The sequence below is a fragment of the Ostrea edulis genome, chromosome 7 (genome assembly GCF_947568905.1).
Source record: "Ostrea edulis chromosome 7, xbOstEdul1.1, whole genome shotgun sequence".
NCBI lineage: Eukaryota > Metazoa > Mollusca > Bivalvia > Ostreida > Ostreidae > Ostrea > Ostrea edulis.
Window position 1 is genome coordinate 15,208,739 of NC_079170.1, and position 19,086 is coordinate 15,227,824.

At 35.0% G+C, this 19,086-nt stretch overlaps 1 protein-coding gene across 3 annotated transcripts in view; it reads left to right on the top strand.

Annotated features, from left to right (window-relative positions):
* The window catches only part of LOC125654337 (uncharacterized), a 67,558-nt gene extending 48,472 nt beyond the window's left edge, over positions 1 to 19,086 (top strand). The window contains exons 1-2 of one of the 3 annotated variants that reach the window (XM_056143445.1): positions 15,304 to 15,423; positions 16,824 to 19,086. In XM_056143445.1, coding sequence (XP_055999420.1) covers positions 16,840 to 18,513 — 1,674 coding nt within the window. In that variant the 5' untranslated portion in view covers positions 15,304 to 15,423; positions 16,824 to 16,839 and the 3' untranslated portion in view covers positions 18,514 to 19,086. Of the gene's footprint in view, positions 1 to 15,303; positions 15,469 to 16,823 lie in introns of those variants that run through there. The other 2 variants (XM_056143446.1, XM_056143447.1) reach the window with 2 other exon arrangements.

Consider the following 19,086-nt stretch of genomic DNA (forward strand, 5'->3'; position numbering starts at 1 on the left):
AGAGCTCAGTATGCAGTTTAAGACAACAGATTTGTATGTAATGTGCAATTTTTTTCATTTTCATAATCTTTAACATTTCTAAATAAATTTTTGAAATTCAAATGTTTGAATAAAAGTATGCATATTTTGTATTGATAAGGGACCAAGTACATGCCTTATTGGACAATTTCAAGATCAGGTTTTTAAATCCTATCTTGAAATTGTGCAATAAGACATGTACTTCAAATGACATTTCTCAGTGTATTTTTCTCCATATCAAAAGATGACGATAAGCCGACTATTTCCGTCAAAACATATGTACAGTACCTCTCTCGTGTGATTGGTTCTGTGCTAGGATCTGCGTCTTCAAACTATTTAACGACAGCATCGATTTCCCACGCAATTTGGCATTGTGACATGAAATACAAAACCCAGCCCTGCATTTAACGTCATAACTATAGCAGCTGTTCACAACATATGACGGAACGATTTGATTCATTGTCGGAAGAGGAATTATTCTGCTTTGGTAAAAAATATCTATCTAGTGGGATATCGTGTTTATCGTCAGCCAGGAGAGACCAAGATCTATAGTTATACCATATTACAGTACCCGCAATGTTATTCTTGACATTGCTATCGTGCTCTATTGTGCGTGTATCCTATCGTATCGTGCGTGTATCCTATCCTATTGTGTATCAGGTTTTCCGTTTTCTATCGTGTTTTGCGTTTATCAGGTCTGTCGTGTATCGTGTTTTGCGTGTATCAGGTTTTCCGCTTATCGTGAAAATCGTTTATCGTGTAGCTTCGGAAACTGTCGGGATCGTATATTAAATCTAATGAAAAAGTACGATACTTTCCGAAATCTTTATTCGTTTTGCTAAAAAAGCTAGTTTTAGGAATCGAGGAAAGACAGTATATTAGGAGAACATAAAGCTGTCGATTTTAAGGCAGAAGAAGATCTATTTGTCTGTCCAAAGAGGGTGAAAATTTATCACAATTTCATTCTAAGTAGTCTGGAAAGTAGGCAATGGTTTGCCGAGCAAACCGAGGACAGTAAAACTGAAAGCTCCTTCGTCTGGAGTTCATAAACATTTCCTTGTCTAGAAACAATTATTTGTAATTAACTCTAACAGAGAAATAGGAAGTTCCGATCTGAAAGGAAAAATCAGTAAATTACATTGTTTATTACATATATTTTAATAATGGTTCTTTTTCTTTCGATTTTTTTTCACCTGTATTCAACTTATATACTAGCTACTGAACTTGTGCGCGTTCTTATATCTGATTTTGTGTATCACCCGTGTTTTAACAGTAAACATTCTCAGTGACATTGTATTTCACGCATTTAGAAGATTAAGTTTTAAAAGAGTTCAAGGGTATTGCATCTCCCAAAATTCTGCTCAATTGGGCACGATTCAGTTGTCATCGTTGTTTTTTTTACATGTACACATGTACCAATAGTCGTACGTGTAGATACTGGAAATTTATGCTGGTTTTGATGCTTATTTGAATTTTTTTACATGCTAATCACAAATATTTTTAAGCGTTTCTAGATTGCGAATTTAAATCAAGCCGGTTTTCGTTTATGATTTTTAATAGTTTATTTTTTGTTAACAAAATATCAATTCATATAAATATGTTCCAATTACTTATGACTATCAATTATCACTCATAGTGTAGAAATATCTAACATACGAGCATATGGTGTAGTGCAGTGGATTTTTTAAAGCGGTCATTATGAAAATAATTGTAGTTGTTGAATGAGCGGTGAACTCAGAGCTTGATGCAAAATAACCCCCCTCCTCGCTACACACAAAATATTACTTGGTTTTATTTGCTATTCAAGATAATAGACATTAGAATAAGAGAGCTACTGAAAAACGGACGCCCCGTGTCACAGTAAGTGTGTCACGCTAAAGAACACGTATTAAAGGACACAACGCATGTTTCTAAACTTTTTCATTTTTTCAGCAAAATTAACTCTTTTTATGCCTAAAACTACTTTAAATGTGTTTTAAATGAAATATTTTGCGTAGTTTTCGAGTTTGAAAGCGATGAAATTCAAATCTTGCGATATGCATATTTCTTTCGCTAGTTTACGCGCCATTTTGTGTGACGTCATATGTGCCCTCGGCTTTGAAAACATCTATTAGCCATTTCATAAACAGATTAGATTTAATCAACAAAAAACCAATTGTCACGTTAACGGCTTGTAAATAATAATGTATTAAGATGTTTTGTGTCGTGCTCGGGTGTACTAGTTGTCGGTAGAAAGGATTTAGACTGAGTATTTTTCAATTTTTCGAAGGAAGGTACGAGAAAAAAGACGTGGATAATTTTTTTGTTGGAGCAAGAACTTTACCTTAAAAAACACACCCAGTCACCTTTTCAAACATCGCTTGGACAGAGACCCTGATAAACTGCGAGAAAATGGATATATCGAAGCTATAAGCACTGGTCGGCCTATAGCATACATTCTGTTTTGCTCTTCAAATTCAATACACACTCGGATCAACTGACCTTCACCTTGTAACAACATATATCGACGATACAATGTAACTTCTACCAACTGGTAGATTTACAACAACAACAAAATAAAGATACAAAATAATTGAACTTTTAATTATACAAATAATAGAATATTGTATTTCCTAGCTTTAAATTGAATTATAAAATTATTTCTTTATTGAACTCGTAGCATCTTGAGTGCGTCAGTATAGGCTATAACGCCGTGCTCCCACTTCGTACTTCCTAAAGACGTGTAGATCACAATTCAAAAATAGTAATAAGATTGCTTTATCAAAATAAATAATGTGATTACCACTTTAAATTTGAATATTTTTATTGATTTGTGTGTGTGTTGTCTTTTTCTTTCTTTCCGAAATGCACGCGTGACAATAGCTTGGCATAGGGCCTAGTTGTCAACAATTTAACGTATCATAATTTGTCTAATACAGAAATAAATAATGATTGCACTGTTTATTTTAGAAAAACAGCACCAATTACAGATGTATAAAGGAATAACATCCCCAAACAGTTTGTAGACAGCGGCCCATATAAACATTATTTACTCACAATTTTGCCGATTTCATACACGCTTTACTCGCTATATTTGGGTATTTACATCTTTATATGTGTGCACTGGTGGCGAACACATATCAAACTCGGACAATTTATCAACATCGATTTAAATGTTGCCCATGGTAAATTAATTAGGCCCCTAAAAGTTGAGTTTTTAATAATATCTCGCAGTATTTTCACATCCGAAGGGCGCATGTGACGTCACTGTACCACGTGACTACCTACCTAATTAACTCGACTTTTTGAAATCGGGGCTTAGATTTAAGTCTGTATTGTGGTTAAATATCGCAAAATTTCGGCGAACGAACTATTAGAATTAATTACTATAAGCATAAAGAAGACAAAATGCATGTAATATTGTATACTTTGAAAACATGAGATATGTCCTTTAACTTTACTACCTACTTAAAACATAACAACAACACCTCAATACATAGCATAACGCTAGCCACGCACGTTGGAGGCCATGCACATTTATTATATTTAATCACAAATATGAAAAACACACCAATGTACAATAATGTTCCATACACAATATACAGTAATACTCCACACACAATATTCAGTAACGTTAATAAGCCCCCTTTAGCACACCCGAGCCGGCCAGGAAAAACCTAGAAATAAAACGATTAAAAAATCGAGAAAAACTCTAGGAAACCTGTATCCGATGCCATTGCTCCAAGGTGCAAGAGGAGTGTGACGGACCTCACACAAAACATGTAAGCCTACATATAACAAAACTAATGTATAACTGAAAGTTTGTCCTATCTTCGTGAAGAGCGGCTAGAAACTGACCAGCCTAACAAACTTGTTTCCTGTTGTGACCCTATGCTACCTTTCTATTGGTCAATAATGGACCAAACCCCCTATAACAAAGCACGTTACTGTAACGTGAATACATCATTTTCCCGCTTTTACTAGCGAATCGCGGGAAAAAACAATCGCTGCTCAATGGCCGTAAATGCTGAGCATATATAGGCCTAAATTTAAAAGCCCTTCTCCGGTCATGGTGACGTCTCCATATGAGTGAAATATTCTCGAGCGATACGTTAAGCAAGATAAAAATCAAACAATCCCTGTATGATTCATATATTAAACATTAGGTGACAGTATACGTTTTAGAATCATTGGCTGAGAAAATTCATAAGATATCAAATAATGAATTAAATACCGTATATAGTTTAGTTTTCTGATTTTAGCTGTAATTTGCGTAAAAAAAACAAAAAAACAACATAAATAGAATTTTTTAAAAAGCACAATGAAAATAAACGTACGCCCGTGGATAAAGAAATTATACGTTTTATGTATATAATCAATATTGAAATGCTTCAATATTATTATCAACATAATGTAATTATGTTGTAGATATCAAAATTTCGTTCTGTCTAAATTGTTTCTAAATTTACAACATTTCTATCAGGTTTTCTGTTTATCGTGAAGATCGTTTATCGTGTTTTGCGTTTATCAGGTTTACCGTGTATCCTATCGTATCGTGCGTGTATCCTATCGTATCGTACGTGTATCCTATCCTATCGTGTGTGTATTGTTTTCTATCGTTTATCATGTCAAGAATAACGTTGCGGGTACTGTACATGTATATATAAAGCTAATCATGAAACCTTTGTTTCAAGCTGTCAAATGATTTTGCAACTTTTCTGTCTCATGCAACTGTGTACGTAATGCACTAAGGGTGTCTCGGGAATTTGAAAGAGCTACATACATATTACATGCTCTCTCCCTTTTTACTTAAAAAAGGTATTACAACCCTTTACCCTTCGCTCTGGATCCATTCAAGTTACTTAGTCCGGTTACAGTAGTAAGATAAAAATCATATTTGATTTACAATAACTGTGCTCAATCAATGTTCTCCGGTTGTTGTTGATTGATACAAATGTACGGGTTTTAGTCATTTCTCCGTGTCGTTATGATGAATGGTCGAAAGATTTTATATTACAATTCTACGCTCTTTCCGCGGTTGGTTATATATAGATATTATCGTCGGTTGTGGGTAATACGCTTCTGGTGCATGCCGTAAATCGTTAATTGTTTATTTGATTGATTGATTGTTTTGCTGTATTCCACCACACTCAATTTTTCAGTTATATGGTGGCGTCCAGTTTTTATTGGTGGAAGAGAGAACCCAGAGACAATGTACCTTGGAAGAGACCACCGACTTTCCCAAAGTAAACTGGGGAACTGTTTCACTTACCGGCGCGAGCGGGATTCAAACCCGCGCAGACCAGAAGCGAAAGGCCGTGTGATTTTGAGCCCAATGCTCTAACCACCCGGCCACGGAGGCCCCTCATGCTTATAGAGTAATACACTACAGCAATTTATATTATTAAGATTATTCATGATATAAACTATATTCAGAACTAAAATTATAACAAAAGAGTCTAGATTTTTTACTTTGTTGTACATACACATGACAGTTTGATTCATGGCATATGCGCAGGAGGTTGTCAAAACACGAACAATCACGAAATCACAGAAATTACACACAGCAGAATCACAGACAGATTTTTCTAAAGTCACGGATTCACGGACACCAAAGTTCCGGAAATTCTATAAATTGGTTTTATTGAAGAATATACATGAAATATGGATTAAAATAAGATGTATTACTTGAATTATGAAAGAATTACAGTTTTAAGATCGCGTGTTCATAATGTGATGAGACAATTACAATGACGTCACAATGCACGGAGAATGTAAATGGCGATTTGCGCGGCTTTATGCGCAGAAGCGCAAACTTTCGAATTGGATTAATTGTCCCTACTTGAGTTTCGTCCCATCGTCGCAAACCACGATTTTGAGTCAACTCACGCTCCCTCTGGAGATAATCGAATAGAAGCACCCGTGGTAACCGACGATGGTTTGGTCCCTACGTTTGATTTATTATCTATTTTTAGTTGTTATAAAATTATAATTCTGCACATTTTTTCTGTACTATCTAGTGTTTGCAACGTAGAAATATCAATTGTGTGTTGATAATGAGGTTGCATATGACATGGTGGTATGTCATGACCCTGGCCTTGCTCAGATGATTTGGACAATGTAAAGGTCGTCGGTAAAGGTATACCGCATGTTTCATGCGTAAAGCATACATTTGAAGTTGTTTAGACACGTTTGTCTTAGAGGTGTGTCCCAATTTTCCCCTAAGCTAATTTAAACAATATAAAGGTGTCTAGGAGAAATTGTACTTCTATATAACTAGTGTCTAGATCATTTCCAGGACGTTGTATCTACAGTGTTTAATTACTTAAATTATGTCAATATCGATACGATGATAGCACTTTCTGTGGCATGCAATAACTTGAAATTAGTTTAAAGATTTCATAGAATTTTACGGTAATGCAGTACTTAGGAAGAGAAAGACCTATTTTGGTTTTCAGGGTTGTCGGTTTTGTTGTTACGGAGTTGCGGGACTAGAAATATTTTATTAATTACAAAGATCCATTTCGGGGACCTTTGTCTTGTCAGCTTTTTAGCTTTGATTTTACGTATACAGTCCCTAAAACGCTCTGCATTACCATTTTTCTGTTCACTCACCGTGTGTTCACAATCCACTCTCCTTTCACGGCTTTGCATTCACTGTTCACCAATCACCCGCGTTCACGGTTCACAAAGCGTTCACCGTATGCTCACAGCTCGTTCGCCATTCAGTCTTTGTCTTTAATTTGTCATTCGGAATACCAACGTAATTAAAAGGATCGGTCTTCACAGTGTGCGTAAGAGTGGGTATAATATCAGACATTTAATTTTGAATTACGAAATATTTATAATTTATCACGAAAAGTCAACAATCCTAAATATTAAAGAATATGATATCAACATGCGTTTTTCTACGTCTCCATGTACATATGTATGCATGTATCTGTACATGCAATATTCTACACATTATACATATGAAATTTGCTTATGTTTCTGTGTGACTGCTGCGTGCATTAATGTAAAAATTTACGACCATTTCATGAGAAATTTACATTCAGTACAAAAATGTGCTATGCTTTGTTTCGACTGAATATATTCATAAATGTAGAAGATGCAATTTCTCGATTCCGGTTCATTTTATTATTTATTAGTTGATGAAATGTACATGTATTTTTTTCTTACCTGATTATGACAGAAGTATAATACAAGGGGAAAATCCGAAACATTCCAAATAGATACATTATCTTGCGTTCATCGTTCACTTTGCGCTGCGTTCTCGTTCGGCGTTTGCTCAGCGTTCACCAAATTACAGTTCACCGTGCATTCTCCGTTCGCTCTGCGTTCAAGTGGAAAAGAGAACGTTTCATGAACTGTATAAGTTATTACAGTGCTTTCACCTTAAGCTAGTTATAAGGTCACGGTCATCCGAATAATTTTACTGCATATGCATATGGCTGATTGTTATTTCTGCAAAGCACTTTCGGATATGAATTATTGAAGTTTAACAAGTAAGATTGTAAGTGTAAAATACTGGTACAGGGACACAGAATAGGGGATGGGGGCTGCCCCCTTCATTTATTTATAATGATCATTACCTGTTATTTTCATATGCAAATAAAGATATGCATGTATTGGGTGAGTGCCCCAACAACTGTTTCACTATTTGATAGTGGTAGTGAGTGAGAAAATGTAGCCTTGAATTTTTTTGAAATGAAATCATCTAGTGAAGAAATGGAGCCATACCCAGTATCAGAACCGCTATCCCAGGGGCCATAGAGTTTGCAAAATGTGGCACAAGCGTTTCGCCTCCTTACCACGATCTACATAATTTGGGGTCAAGAATTTTTCGATATATAATACAATGTCACTTTTGGTAATATTTTGAATTTTGTTTTCTTCGCATCTTGTAAATATACGTTCTAAGAATTCTTCTACAGAAAAAAAGGTTGCAAACAATCAGTAAACATTTTAAATCTTATCTATTGATCCAAAAGTCCACTATGACTGAAATAAAGTTATCTAAGTTGTAAATATTAAAATTAACAATTTTCTTTGGTATCTAGTGCAACTTTCCTTCATAGGTATGACGAACTCTAGGCGTCTTCCTGTGCCTCTGATCAACCATTGGATTTGATGTGATGATAGAGCGCAACATTCCTGATTCATTCGATGTGTCAATTCATCTAATGTTTGAGTTGGTGGTATCCTTTGATGAACACGGCGACCAATGACGTCCCAAATGTGCTCACTTGAGTTCAAATTTTCACTTCGAACGGGTCGTGTTGCAACTGACTTTGTATATATAATCGATTATATCGGTTGGATTCGAATTTACTTTTAAAGATTTTAAAAATATATAGAACTTTAAACATTAGGTAAACAAGTTCCCTGATGAAACCAATAGTCAGATAACTTCTGTCAATTCCACACTTTTCGTTGAAAGCAAACAATATGGCAACCATTCACTTTTTAAAACTAAGTTATTGGAAAAACGGTTTCGTCAGCCCATCTTTCTGGATGAATTGCCCTCCCGAACAGATGCTTTACGGGGTCTTCCAGATCTTGTACAATCTTGGACGTCATTTGTTTACGGTACTTTCTGACAATTTAACAGATAGTTGATGACCCACTTCATGACTAATTTGTCTCAATCATAAATTTGTTTCCCTCATTCCAATAATTTGCCATCTCACACTTGCAGAGGACCCATAATTTCGATTTGCCAGAAAAGTAAACCTAATATGTCAATTTGTACAAGTGAATCAAAGAGTTATAAAGCACTTTGTACAAAACTCGACATTCTGTTGGAAAAGAGTGAAGCAGTCGCACGGAGAACAGAGTAGACTATAGAATACATGCATATTATAAACAAAGTTATAAATAGAATAGCGGTACTGAAGTCAAATTTATTGCTTTGTTTAAAAAAAAATCATATAAGATAAGATAAGTTTTATTCCAATTTTGGGACCAGAGGGCATAACAGCAAGACAGTTTATAAAGAAGGAAATTTCAAAAAAGAAAGAAAATTTACAACATTAACTACTGGTTACATAGACTGCAAACTGCATGTGGATGTAGCATGTTGGGGAAACGAGTACATACATATATGAATTGCTAATCATGTGTATACACAACTAAATGGACAATATCAATACCATACCAATACATGAATAATAAACTATAATGATTTTTGCAGTTTTAAAGCATCACTTCTTTTTCTGAAAGTTTGAAATAAACATTCACTCAATTTGACAATTACTGGTTTGTCTTCATCAATCATCAACCAAGTAAATTTGTCCTTATTTGTTACATAGATAATTTTTTTGTTGAGCTTGTATATACCATTAGGGGACTCCGTGGCCGAGTGGTTAGAGCATCGCGCTCAAAATCACGCGGCCTCTCACCTCTGTCGGTGCGGGTTCGAATCCCGCTCGCGCCTGTAAGTGAGAAAGTTTCCCAGTTTACTTTCGGAAGGTCGGTGGTCTCTTCCAAGGTACATTGTATCTGGGTTCTCTCTTCCACCAATAAAAATTGGGCGCCACCAGATATCTGAACAAGAGGCCCATGGGCCACATCGCTCACCTGAGTCATCTTGGTCCATATCAGAAGACTTTCTATATATATTTGCATGTAAAACCGTAGTCCTTATTATGGCCCCAACCTACCCCTGGAGGCCATAGTTTTTGCAAACTTGAATCTACACTATGTCAGAAAGCTTTCATGTAAATGTGAACTTCTTTGGCCCAATGGTTCACGAGAAGAAGATATTTGAAGATTTTTCCTATATATTTGTATGTAAAACTTTGATCCCCCCTTGTGGCCCCATCCTACCCCCAGGGGCCATGATTTGATCAAACTTGAATCTGCACTATATCAGAAAGCTTTCATGTAAATATCAGCTTTTCTGGCTCAGTGGTTCTTGAGAAGAAGATTTTTAAAAAAAATCCTATATATTTGTATGTAAAACTTTGATCCCCTATTGTGGCCCCATCCTACAACAGGGGGCCATGATTTGAACAAACTTAACTCTGCTCTATATTAGGAAGCTGTTCATGTGAATATCAGCTTTTCTGGCTCAGTGGTTCTTGAGAAGAAGATTCTTAAAGAATGTCCCTATATATTTGTATGTAAAACATTGATCCCCCTTGTAGCCCCATCCAACCCCCAGGGGCCATGATTTGAACAAACTTGAATCTACACTATGTCAGAAAGCTTTCATGTAAATATCAGCTTTTCTAGCTCAGTGGTTCTTGAGAAGAAGATTTTTAAAGATGTTTCCTATATATTTGTATGTAAAACTTTGATCCCCTATTGTGGCCCCATCCGACCCCCGGGGGCCAGGATTTTAACAATTTAGAATTTGTACTATATCAAGAAGCTTTCATATAAATCTCAGCTTTTCTGGCACAGTGGTTCTTGAGGAGAAGATTTTTAAAGATTTTTCCTATATATTTGTATATAAAACTTTGATCCCCTATTGTGGTCCCATCCGACGCCCGGGGGCCAGGATTGTAACAATATAGAATCTGTACTATATCAGGAAGCTTTCATATAAATCTCAGCTTTTCTGGCACAGTGGTTCTTGAGAAGAAGATTTTTAAAGATTTTTCCTATATATTTGTATGTAAAACTTTGATCCCCTATTATGGTCCCATCCGACTCCCGGGGGCCAGGATGTTACAATTTAGAATCTGTACTATATCAGGAAGCTTTCATATAAATCTCAGCTTTTCTGGCTCAGTGGTTCTTGAGGAGAAGATTTTTAAAGATTTTTCCTATATATTTGTATATAAAACTTTGATCCCCTATTGTGGTCCCATCCAAACCCCGGGGGCCAGGGTTTTAACAATTTAGAATCTGCACTATATCAGGAAGCTTTCATATAAATCTCAGCTTTTCTGGTACAGTGGTTCTTGAGGAGAAGATTTTTAAAGATTTTTCCTATATATTTGTATATAAAACTTTGATCCCCTATTGTGGTCCCATCCAAACCCCGGGGGCCAGGGTTTTAACAATTTAGAATCTGAACTATATCAGGAAGCTTTCATATAAATCTCAGCTTTTCTGGTACAGTGGTTCTTGAGGAGAAGATTTTTAAAGATTTTCCCTATATATTTGTATGTAAAACTTTGATCCCCTATTGTGGCCCCATCCGACCCCCGGGGGCCAGGATTTTAACAATTTAGAATCTGTACTATATCAGGAAGCTTTCATATAAATTTCAGCTTTTCTGGCACAGTGGTTCTTGAGAAGAAGATTTTTAAAGATTTTTCCTATATATTTGTATGTAAAACTTTGATCCCCTATTGTGGCCCCATCCGACCCCCGAGGGCCAGGATTTTAACAATTTAGAATCTGCACTACCTAATAAAGCTTATTTATAAATTTCATCTTTTCTAGCCCAGTGGTTCTTGAGAAGAAGATTTTTTAATGACCCTACCCTATTTTTACCTTTTGTTGATTATCTTCCCTTGGAAGGTAGCCCGGCCCTTTATTTTAACAATTTAGAATTCCCTTTACCTAAGGATGCTTTATGCCAACTTTGGTTGAAATTGGCCCAGTGGTTTTTGAGAAGACGTTAAAAATGTTAAAAGTTTACAGACGGACGGATGCCGGAATATGGGTGATCAGAAAAGCTCACTTGAGCTTTTAGCTCAGGTGAGCTAAAAATTGTTGAGTGTGGCGGAAAACATCAATCAATCAATCAATCAATGTATATACCATTAAAAAAAAACATATTTCTCTCTTTAACATAGAATGGACAGTCATATATACTTGATCATCAATATATAAATATTAATCAGAATCGTTTACGGACAATTTTACATCTTTCAATATAAATAATTAACTAGAACAACCAATACTGGGTTAATTTCACAATGATAAGAATAAAAAAGGTGTGTAAGTCTCGTTTGGTTTCACCTTCGCTCTTACTACTTCCGGATATCACAATGTTTGAAACATATATGCTAGATGATATACAGTTGTAACTGCAAGTCAGCGCTAATATGTCATTTGGTTTATCATTTGCGATCGGCTACACACACAAGCAGGGGATTACCCTTTCTTGTAGTTTATTTAGAATCCCTTGCTAAACTAAGGAAGCGATGGATAACGAACAGTGATCAATCTCATAACTCCTATAAGCAATACAAAATAGATAGTTGGGCAAACGTGGACCCCTGGATATAACAGAGGTAGGATCAGGTGCCTAAGAAATAAATTGTTTAAATATTTTAGGTTATATTCTAATTAGTACAGGATTTGTTAGAGATAAATTGCTTAGTTATTCTGTTGTGGGATAATGTGACATCCTGTAATCATCTTATAGTGTGCTGAATACTTCTAGCAGTAGTACTACGTCATTGATTAACACCAGACCTTCAATATCGCTCCCCCCCTTTATTCGTCAACGAGCGGACATAGAGAAGAAGCGGCAGGATTACAGGTCTGCTTTTAATCAGACTGATTTATTCTAGGTATCTATTCTATATACAGCATCATTTGTTAGAGATAAATTGACTTTCGGATCGTGTACTATTTGTCAAAACCCTGGCTACTAATTTGGCACAAATAATATACTTAATTTGTCTATATACTTACAATGTATCAATATTTATTATATACTTTCAATTTCATCTCTTCTTTTTTGTTTAAAAGTTTGCGGGAATATATCACACGATATATGCCCGGAAACATTCCAGCCCGCAAACATTACGTCACAATCAAATTTCTACGCCGTTAATTTTCAAATTTTTCGTGTTTTTCATCTTTTACTCAGTTAAACCGATAAAGTTATTGTTAAAAATAAAATTATTGTTAGTTTCTAAATGAAATTGAAAGTATATAATAAAAAGGTTATAGACTTTGTATGGGAAATATGACGACCTCGTTTTTTGTCGTGAACGGACCTCGCAAGCTCGGTCCGTCTACGCGCCAAAAAACTCGGTCGTCATATTTTCCCATACAAAGTCTATAACCTATAAATATTTAACATATTTCATCGTAATTGTTTTTACAATGGAGAATTCATGATAGATGATACAAATCAGATCTAACATTAAGGCAACTTGCTACAAACTTTTTGAAACTACTGAAAATGGATACTGTTTATACTACTTATGATTATATAAGTAATGAGAACACTTTGTATAGAGTTGGATAGGGGGGAATACCTCGAAAATTTTGAACATCATAGAAATTATACAAGTTCTTAACGGTTTAGAAATTTGGTATTTCTACACATTTTAACTAGAATAAGCTAACACAAAAAATGTATATCAACCCATTCATCCAATGTTTCTGTTTGTAGCAAGTATTCTTATGAGTGTTCTTACATAGCAGATTTTTTCAGAGTTCAGAAAAATATATCCTACATAACTCAAAATTTAATCAGTTGGTACCAGCTTTATCTCTATTAATCTAAATATATTTAAAAATAAAGAATCCAATCTACGCACGTAGCATTGTTACGGGAGGGGGCGGAAAATGTATGACCTCACGAATTCCTGAAAATTCTTGAATTCCAAAAATAACGGGGAAAAATCCAACAAAAACAGAAAAGAGATGTAAAAAGATAGCTCTGCTCAAAATCCTAAATCGTGGCGAGGAGGGGGTTGGGTTGCATAAGTTTTAATTTTTTGGGACCAGCTTTCATTTCTAGTACTATTCACTACTACTAATCATATAACGGGGAGATGTAAAGATAGCGAAAAAGGTAATTGGGTAATAAGAGGGGACAACTGCTATATAGCCAGTTTCCCGTGGGAGAAAAGCCTAGGTAAAAGGTTACAACGTTACTTTAATTTACAACACCGTGTTCGATATTCTCTCCGGGTGTCGTGTTGAACCCACAGCCTGTAATGCGTTTATCGTAGATAACGTGTGCTTCTTCACCAAGCATACAGCTTGAGAAGTAAAAGTTACGGGTCTTATAAATAAACAGAGGTCCTGTTTTACGGTAGCTGTTGGCACGATAACGAACCCCCATTACTACCACCTGGTGACCTCTCCATACGTACATGTAGGGAACTCGAGAATGTAACGTAATATAACAAACAAAATCACGTGTTTAGATATTCGGGAAGTTATTGAAAAAGTATTCACAAAATACATGTAGTCTCCTCTTTTCTATCTTAAAACATGTTAAACAGTGGTGTTTATCATAGAGATAGGGTTACTGAGGCGCACCCTCCACCCGCAGCCTCCAATCCCCAATTGAAAATTATTTTTGTTTTACAATATTCAAGCTATAAAATCTAGACATTTTGAATACCCCATCTAATGGCATTCACTTATGATTTCAATCCTTGAAATTTGACTCATATTTTGTTTAAGGTAACAGTCTTATAAGAAAACGTGGATACGTAGGGTCGGTGTAATGACCTGATAAGTGTAATGTCCTGATTGACCTGATGGGCAATAATTCCATCTACACTAAAGCACATTTTAAAAATATGATATTTTAAGATTTGATCGAATTAAATATACGTTTTCTTTCATAAAATACTACTTTTTCAAAAATAGCTGCATTTTAATGCATACTAATTCATCATTTTCAAACCCGAGGGGTGTAATGTCCTGATATTTAGTGTAATGTCCTGATGAGACATTTCTACAAAAATGCTACAATTTTACGATGTTTTATGCATCCAAATTAATTATGGTTATGAGTTGGTATATATCTTAAGATATTCAACTATTATTTTTAATATTTGTTGGTTATTTTTCATCATTTTAGGTTTAAAATAAACCAAGGGTGTAATGTCCTGATATCGGAATGACCTGATGACATGGTAGAGCGTTATTGAGTAATGTCCTGATGTGTTATTTTATTGTCACAAAGCTTCTTTTGATGATATTTGTTTTCATGTTGAATTCTTTCACAAACATGCATCTATCAAAAACTAACTATTGATAAGGAAATAAACTTTGAAATGAAATAGTTATTGTTCCTTATAACTTGTTCTGTCATTCTTTATATATTATAAAAGAAAAAAGAACAAAACGATTATTTTATACCCATTTTATCGCATTTAGCAAAAGCAAATATTGTAATGTCCTTATAATTAGTGAAATGAAGTATTTTAACAATAATGTGAATAAATCCTAAGAATGCAAAAAATGAAGATTTTCTTTCAAATGTATTGCATAAAAATAAAAGGGGGGTATCATCAATTAGTTTGTCATATCAACAATACTAGTATTCATGAGGAGAATTGTAAAAATACCAAAGCTGTTTATAAGGTGTAAACAGATTTTAAGCTGTACAACTAATTTCCTGTGAAAAGAGAGATAACTCTAAATTTCAGAATGACACCACAGAGCGCCTGTGCGGCGTTTCAGTCTTGCCGATCAAACCACGCCATTCAACATACACTGAAACATGGACGTGAATTGAGACCTTACTAGAGAAGTGTACTGCTACAGGTAACGTTATGATCAATTATTGGAAGAATAACTCATTATCAAAATGTCGTTTTTTATCCAGGAATCTGATTATTTTTAAGTTATAAGCACAATTCATTTAAAACGAAAGTTGCAATCTGCTGACTAGCTTTATCTTGAGGGGCGTTGGCGTGCACATCACTCGGTTAAACCCACAGCAACGCTCGCGAAGTTGATTGATAGTATCTATGCCTATGTCTCATATATTTCTACTTTATTGAAAAAATTGCCGACACCTGTGGTCACAACATTTGTACCTGGTAAATAATTAAATGGTGACTTTATAAATTAATCAAATAGTCTTGTTTTAGGCCTAGCTTACGTTTTAATGAATTCTATTATTTTCGATATTGCTATAATGTACATTGAAGTGGGGAGGGTATTAATTATAAATAGTCTTGTTTTAGGTTTAAATGATTCTTATTGTTATCGACATTACTAAATTGTAAGGGGGGGGGGGGGGGGGGGGGGGGCGTCTGCATGTGTCCATGTTTGCAAAATATTGTTACTCAATACTGAGATTAAGAATTTTTTAAGGTAGCTCCATCCTCATGTGACTTATCAATATCAATGGTTAAAAGTGGAAAACTTTATTAATTTCCACTCAATATAGTTTAATTTAATTAATAACCAAAGCAAATGTGCATGTTGCCACCTTTTGATGTCAGACATACAAAGACAGAAATATACATCAACATCAGAAAATCACACATTTTCCTTAAACAGAATAATAAAAAATAGATAAAAACTTGTTGAAATGTCAAAATTTAAATATCAACAGTTTAAAAAAAACTGCTGGTTCATTAATAAGCATAGATTAACAGTAGAGGAAATTCCAGCATAGGAATTGCCATTGACAACATTTTATAAATCATAAATAATTGATTATCTATGGAAAATATAAACTTTTTTCAGTAATAATAGTTTACCAGATTTTTTATTATATCCAGTGAATAAAACACCTCAGAAAGATATATTTCTATCATGTGCAAAGTTTAATTTACTAATATTTTTGCAAAAACTTATGACATCACATGGGGATCGATCAACCTTAAGCTATTATGGGGAGTGTTTATTGCCACCTTGTTGAAAACAGAAGTAAAAAAAAAAAAAGAAAAAATACTACAAGGGGTGAACCTGATTCAGCGAATGTTGGCTGTTGATGCCTGTTCAATGTTATGCAGCGTGATAGGGAATACAACTTTATTGTATACTATGTTACATTTTCTGATTAAATGTGACAGGGTTTAGAATATACAATTATGTACTTGAATATTTTTCATTGCAGTAGGTGTAATTTTAGATAACACTTTCACAAGTAGACTTAGTTCATCAAAAATTTTGTTATGTAATTTCTAAATTTCACATTTTTCAAATTGTAGAATATATAGAGTAGCCATGGACCCCCGCCACAGTGCTCAAGATGTCGTCCGATGTGACCTTTGTGAGACAGCTATAGTACAGATGTACTGTGATTTCTGCCACGTCAACCTGTGCTTTGCCTGTATAGGAAAACACATTGCTGATGACTATGACAAACACAAAGTTGTCCCATTCCAAAATCGAAAATCAACCTTGGTATATCCAAAGTGTAGTACACATCAAAATAAGGTCTGTGAATTTCATTGCAAGGAATGTGACATCTTTGTCTGTTCATTGTGTAATGATAATCTGTTGTCCTCTGATAAACATAAGGGTCATACATTTTCAATTCTTTCTGAAATCTACAATGAAAGAAAAGTAGACATTACAAAAGATTCAGAGGAGATAGAAAACATTATTTCTCCAACATATGAAGAAATGGCCACTGATTTAAAAACTCAGATAACCAACTTGGATGGAGAATATGTGAAATTCACAACAGTAGTTACAAAACATGGAGAGGAATGGCACAAAGAAATTGACAATGTCATCAACAAAATCAAAAATGAAATAGAAGAGATGAAAATCAAACACCTGGAAATTCTAAAGAAACATTTGGATGAAATCAAGCAGATACAGTCCCTTATTGAGCAATCACTGATTACTCTGAAAGAAATGGAGGAATCCAATGAAGTGTCTGTGACCATGGAATACAGATCCAAAAACAAAGAATTCAGAAAACTTCCTCCCAAAGTCCGAGTCTCACTGCCTACATTTAGTCCAAACACGATAGACAGTGAACAGCTTTACAAGTCACTGGGATTTTTGATACCATTATCATTTACCACAGATGAAAATGGCTACACACTGAAGAAAGCAGAAACCTCACCCAAAGAACTGATGGATGAACCAGAGCTTGTCACTACAATAAATACTGGGTATAAAAACCTCCACAGTGTTGCCTGTCTGAGTGAAGAAGAATTCTGGATAAGTGCATTACTCAGTGATATGAAATGCTTTAATGTTCAAGGTACAGTTATCAATACAATCAAAACAAAATCAGGGAAATGCCCACGTGATATAGCAGTGACAAGTGATGGTGATCTAGTGTACTGTGATAGGATAACAAAGACTGTGAATAAAGTGAAGAGTGGACAGACAGAGGAGGTGATCAGACTACAGGGCTGGATACCCATCCAACTCTGTGTCACCTCCTCTGGTGATCTCCTGGTTACCATGTACAGTGATGATAAAACACAATGCAAAATTGTCCGTTATTCGGGTTCCACAGAGAAACAAACAATCCAGTATGATGATGAGGGTAAGCCTCTATATTCAGGAAATGCTATAATTAAATACATCAGTGAGAACAGAAACCTGGATATCTGTGTGGCTGACAATGGAGCTGGTGCAGTAGTGGTGGTCGATCAGGCTGGAAAACTCCGATTCAAATACACTGGTCATTCTTCTACTACCAAAAAGAAAGCATTCATACCCCGGGGAATCACAACAGACAGTCAGAGTCAGATCCTGACAGTGGACCGCGATAACCACTGTATCCACATCTTGGACCAGAATGGACAGTTCCTCCGCTATATAGATAACTGTGATCTGAAGTATTCATACGGTTTATGTGTGGACAAAAGTGACAACTTGTTTGTTGCTGAGTGTTATAGTGGAAATGTGAAGAAAATCAAATATCTACAATAAATACTTTGATTCATATTCATGTTAGAGACACAATGTTCAAATTTCTTATGGAGCTAAAACCTACTTTTTAAAAAACCTACATGGAATATACAGACGCTGGGATATATCCATCAGGCTATTCTCTCCACTTCAGGCTCTAGGATGTACATGTGACGTTTCTCAATAATATATAATTTTTCGTGACATTTAATCATTTTACTTGCAATTCACTTGCATTCTATCTTTTCTACAAAACCTCACATTACATGTTTGTTTTAGAGTTAACATATTGTGATAGTTCTGATTGTTGCAAGTATTAAAATATAAGGTTAAAATACATGTATCATATCACTACAATATAATCTATTTTTAGATTTAGGACTCTAGAAGATACTTTTAGAGGAAATGTTGCGCATGTCCCCAGGTTCCATCATTTGAAGTTTTAAAAAAAAGAAACCCGAATCCCTGGAACTTTGGAATGTTTGCATATCAACACGAAAATAATTTTTCTTTAAATTTAACTTTGTCAGATACTTTTATATTGTGCAAAATGTTTACCTTCTGAAACACAACAAATAAAAATTCCTGTTGATA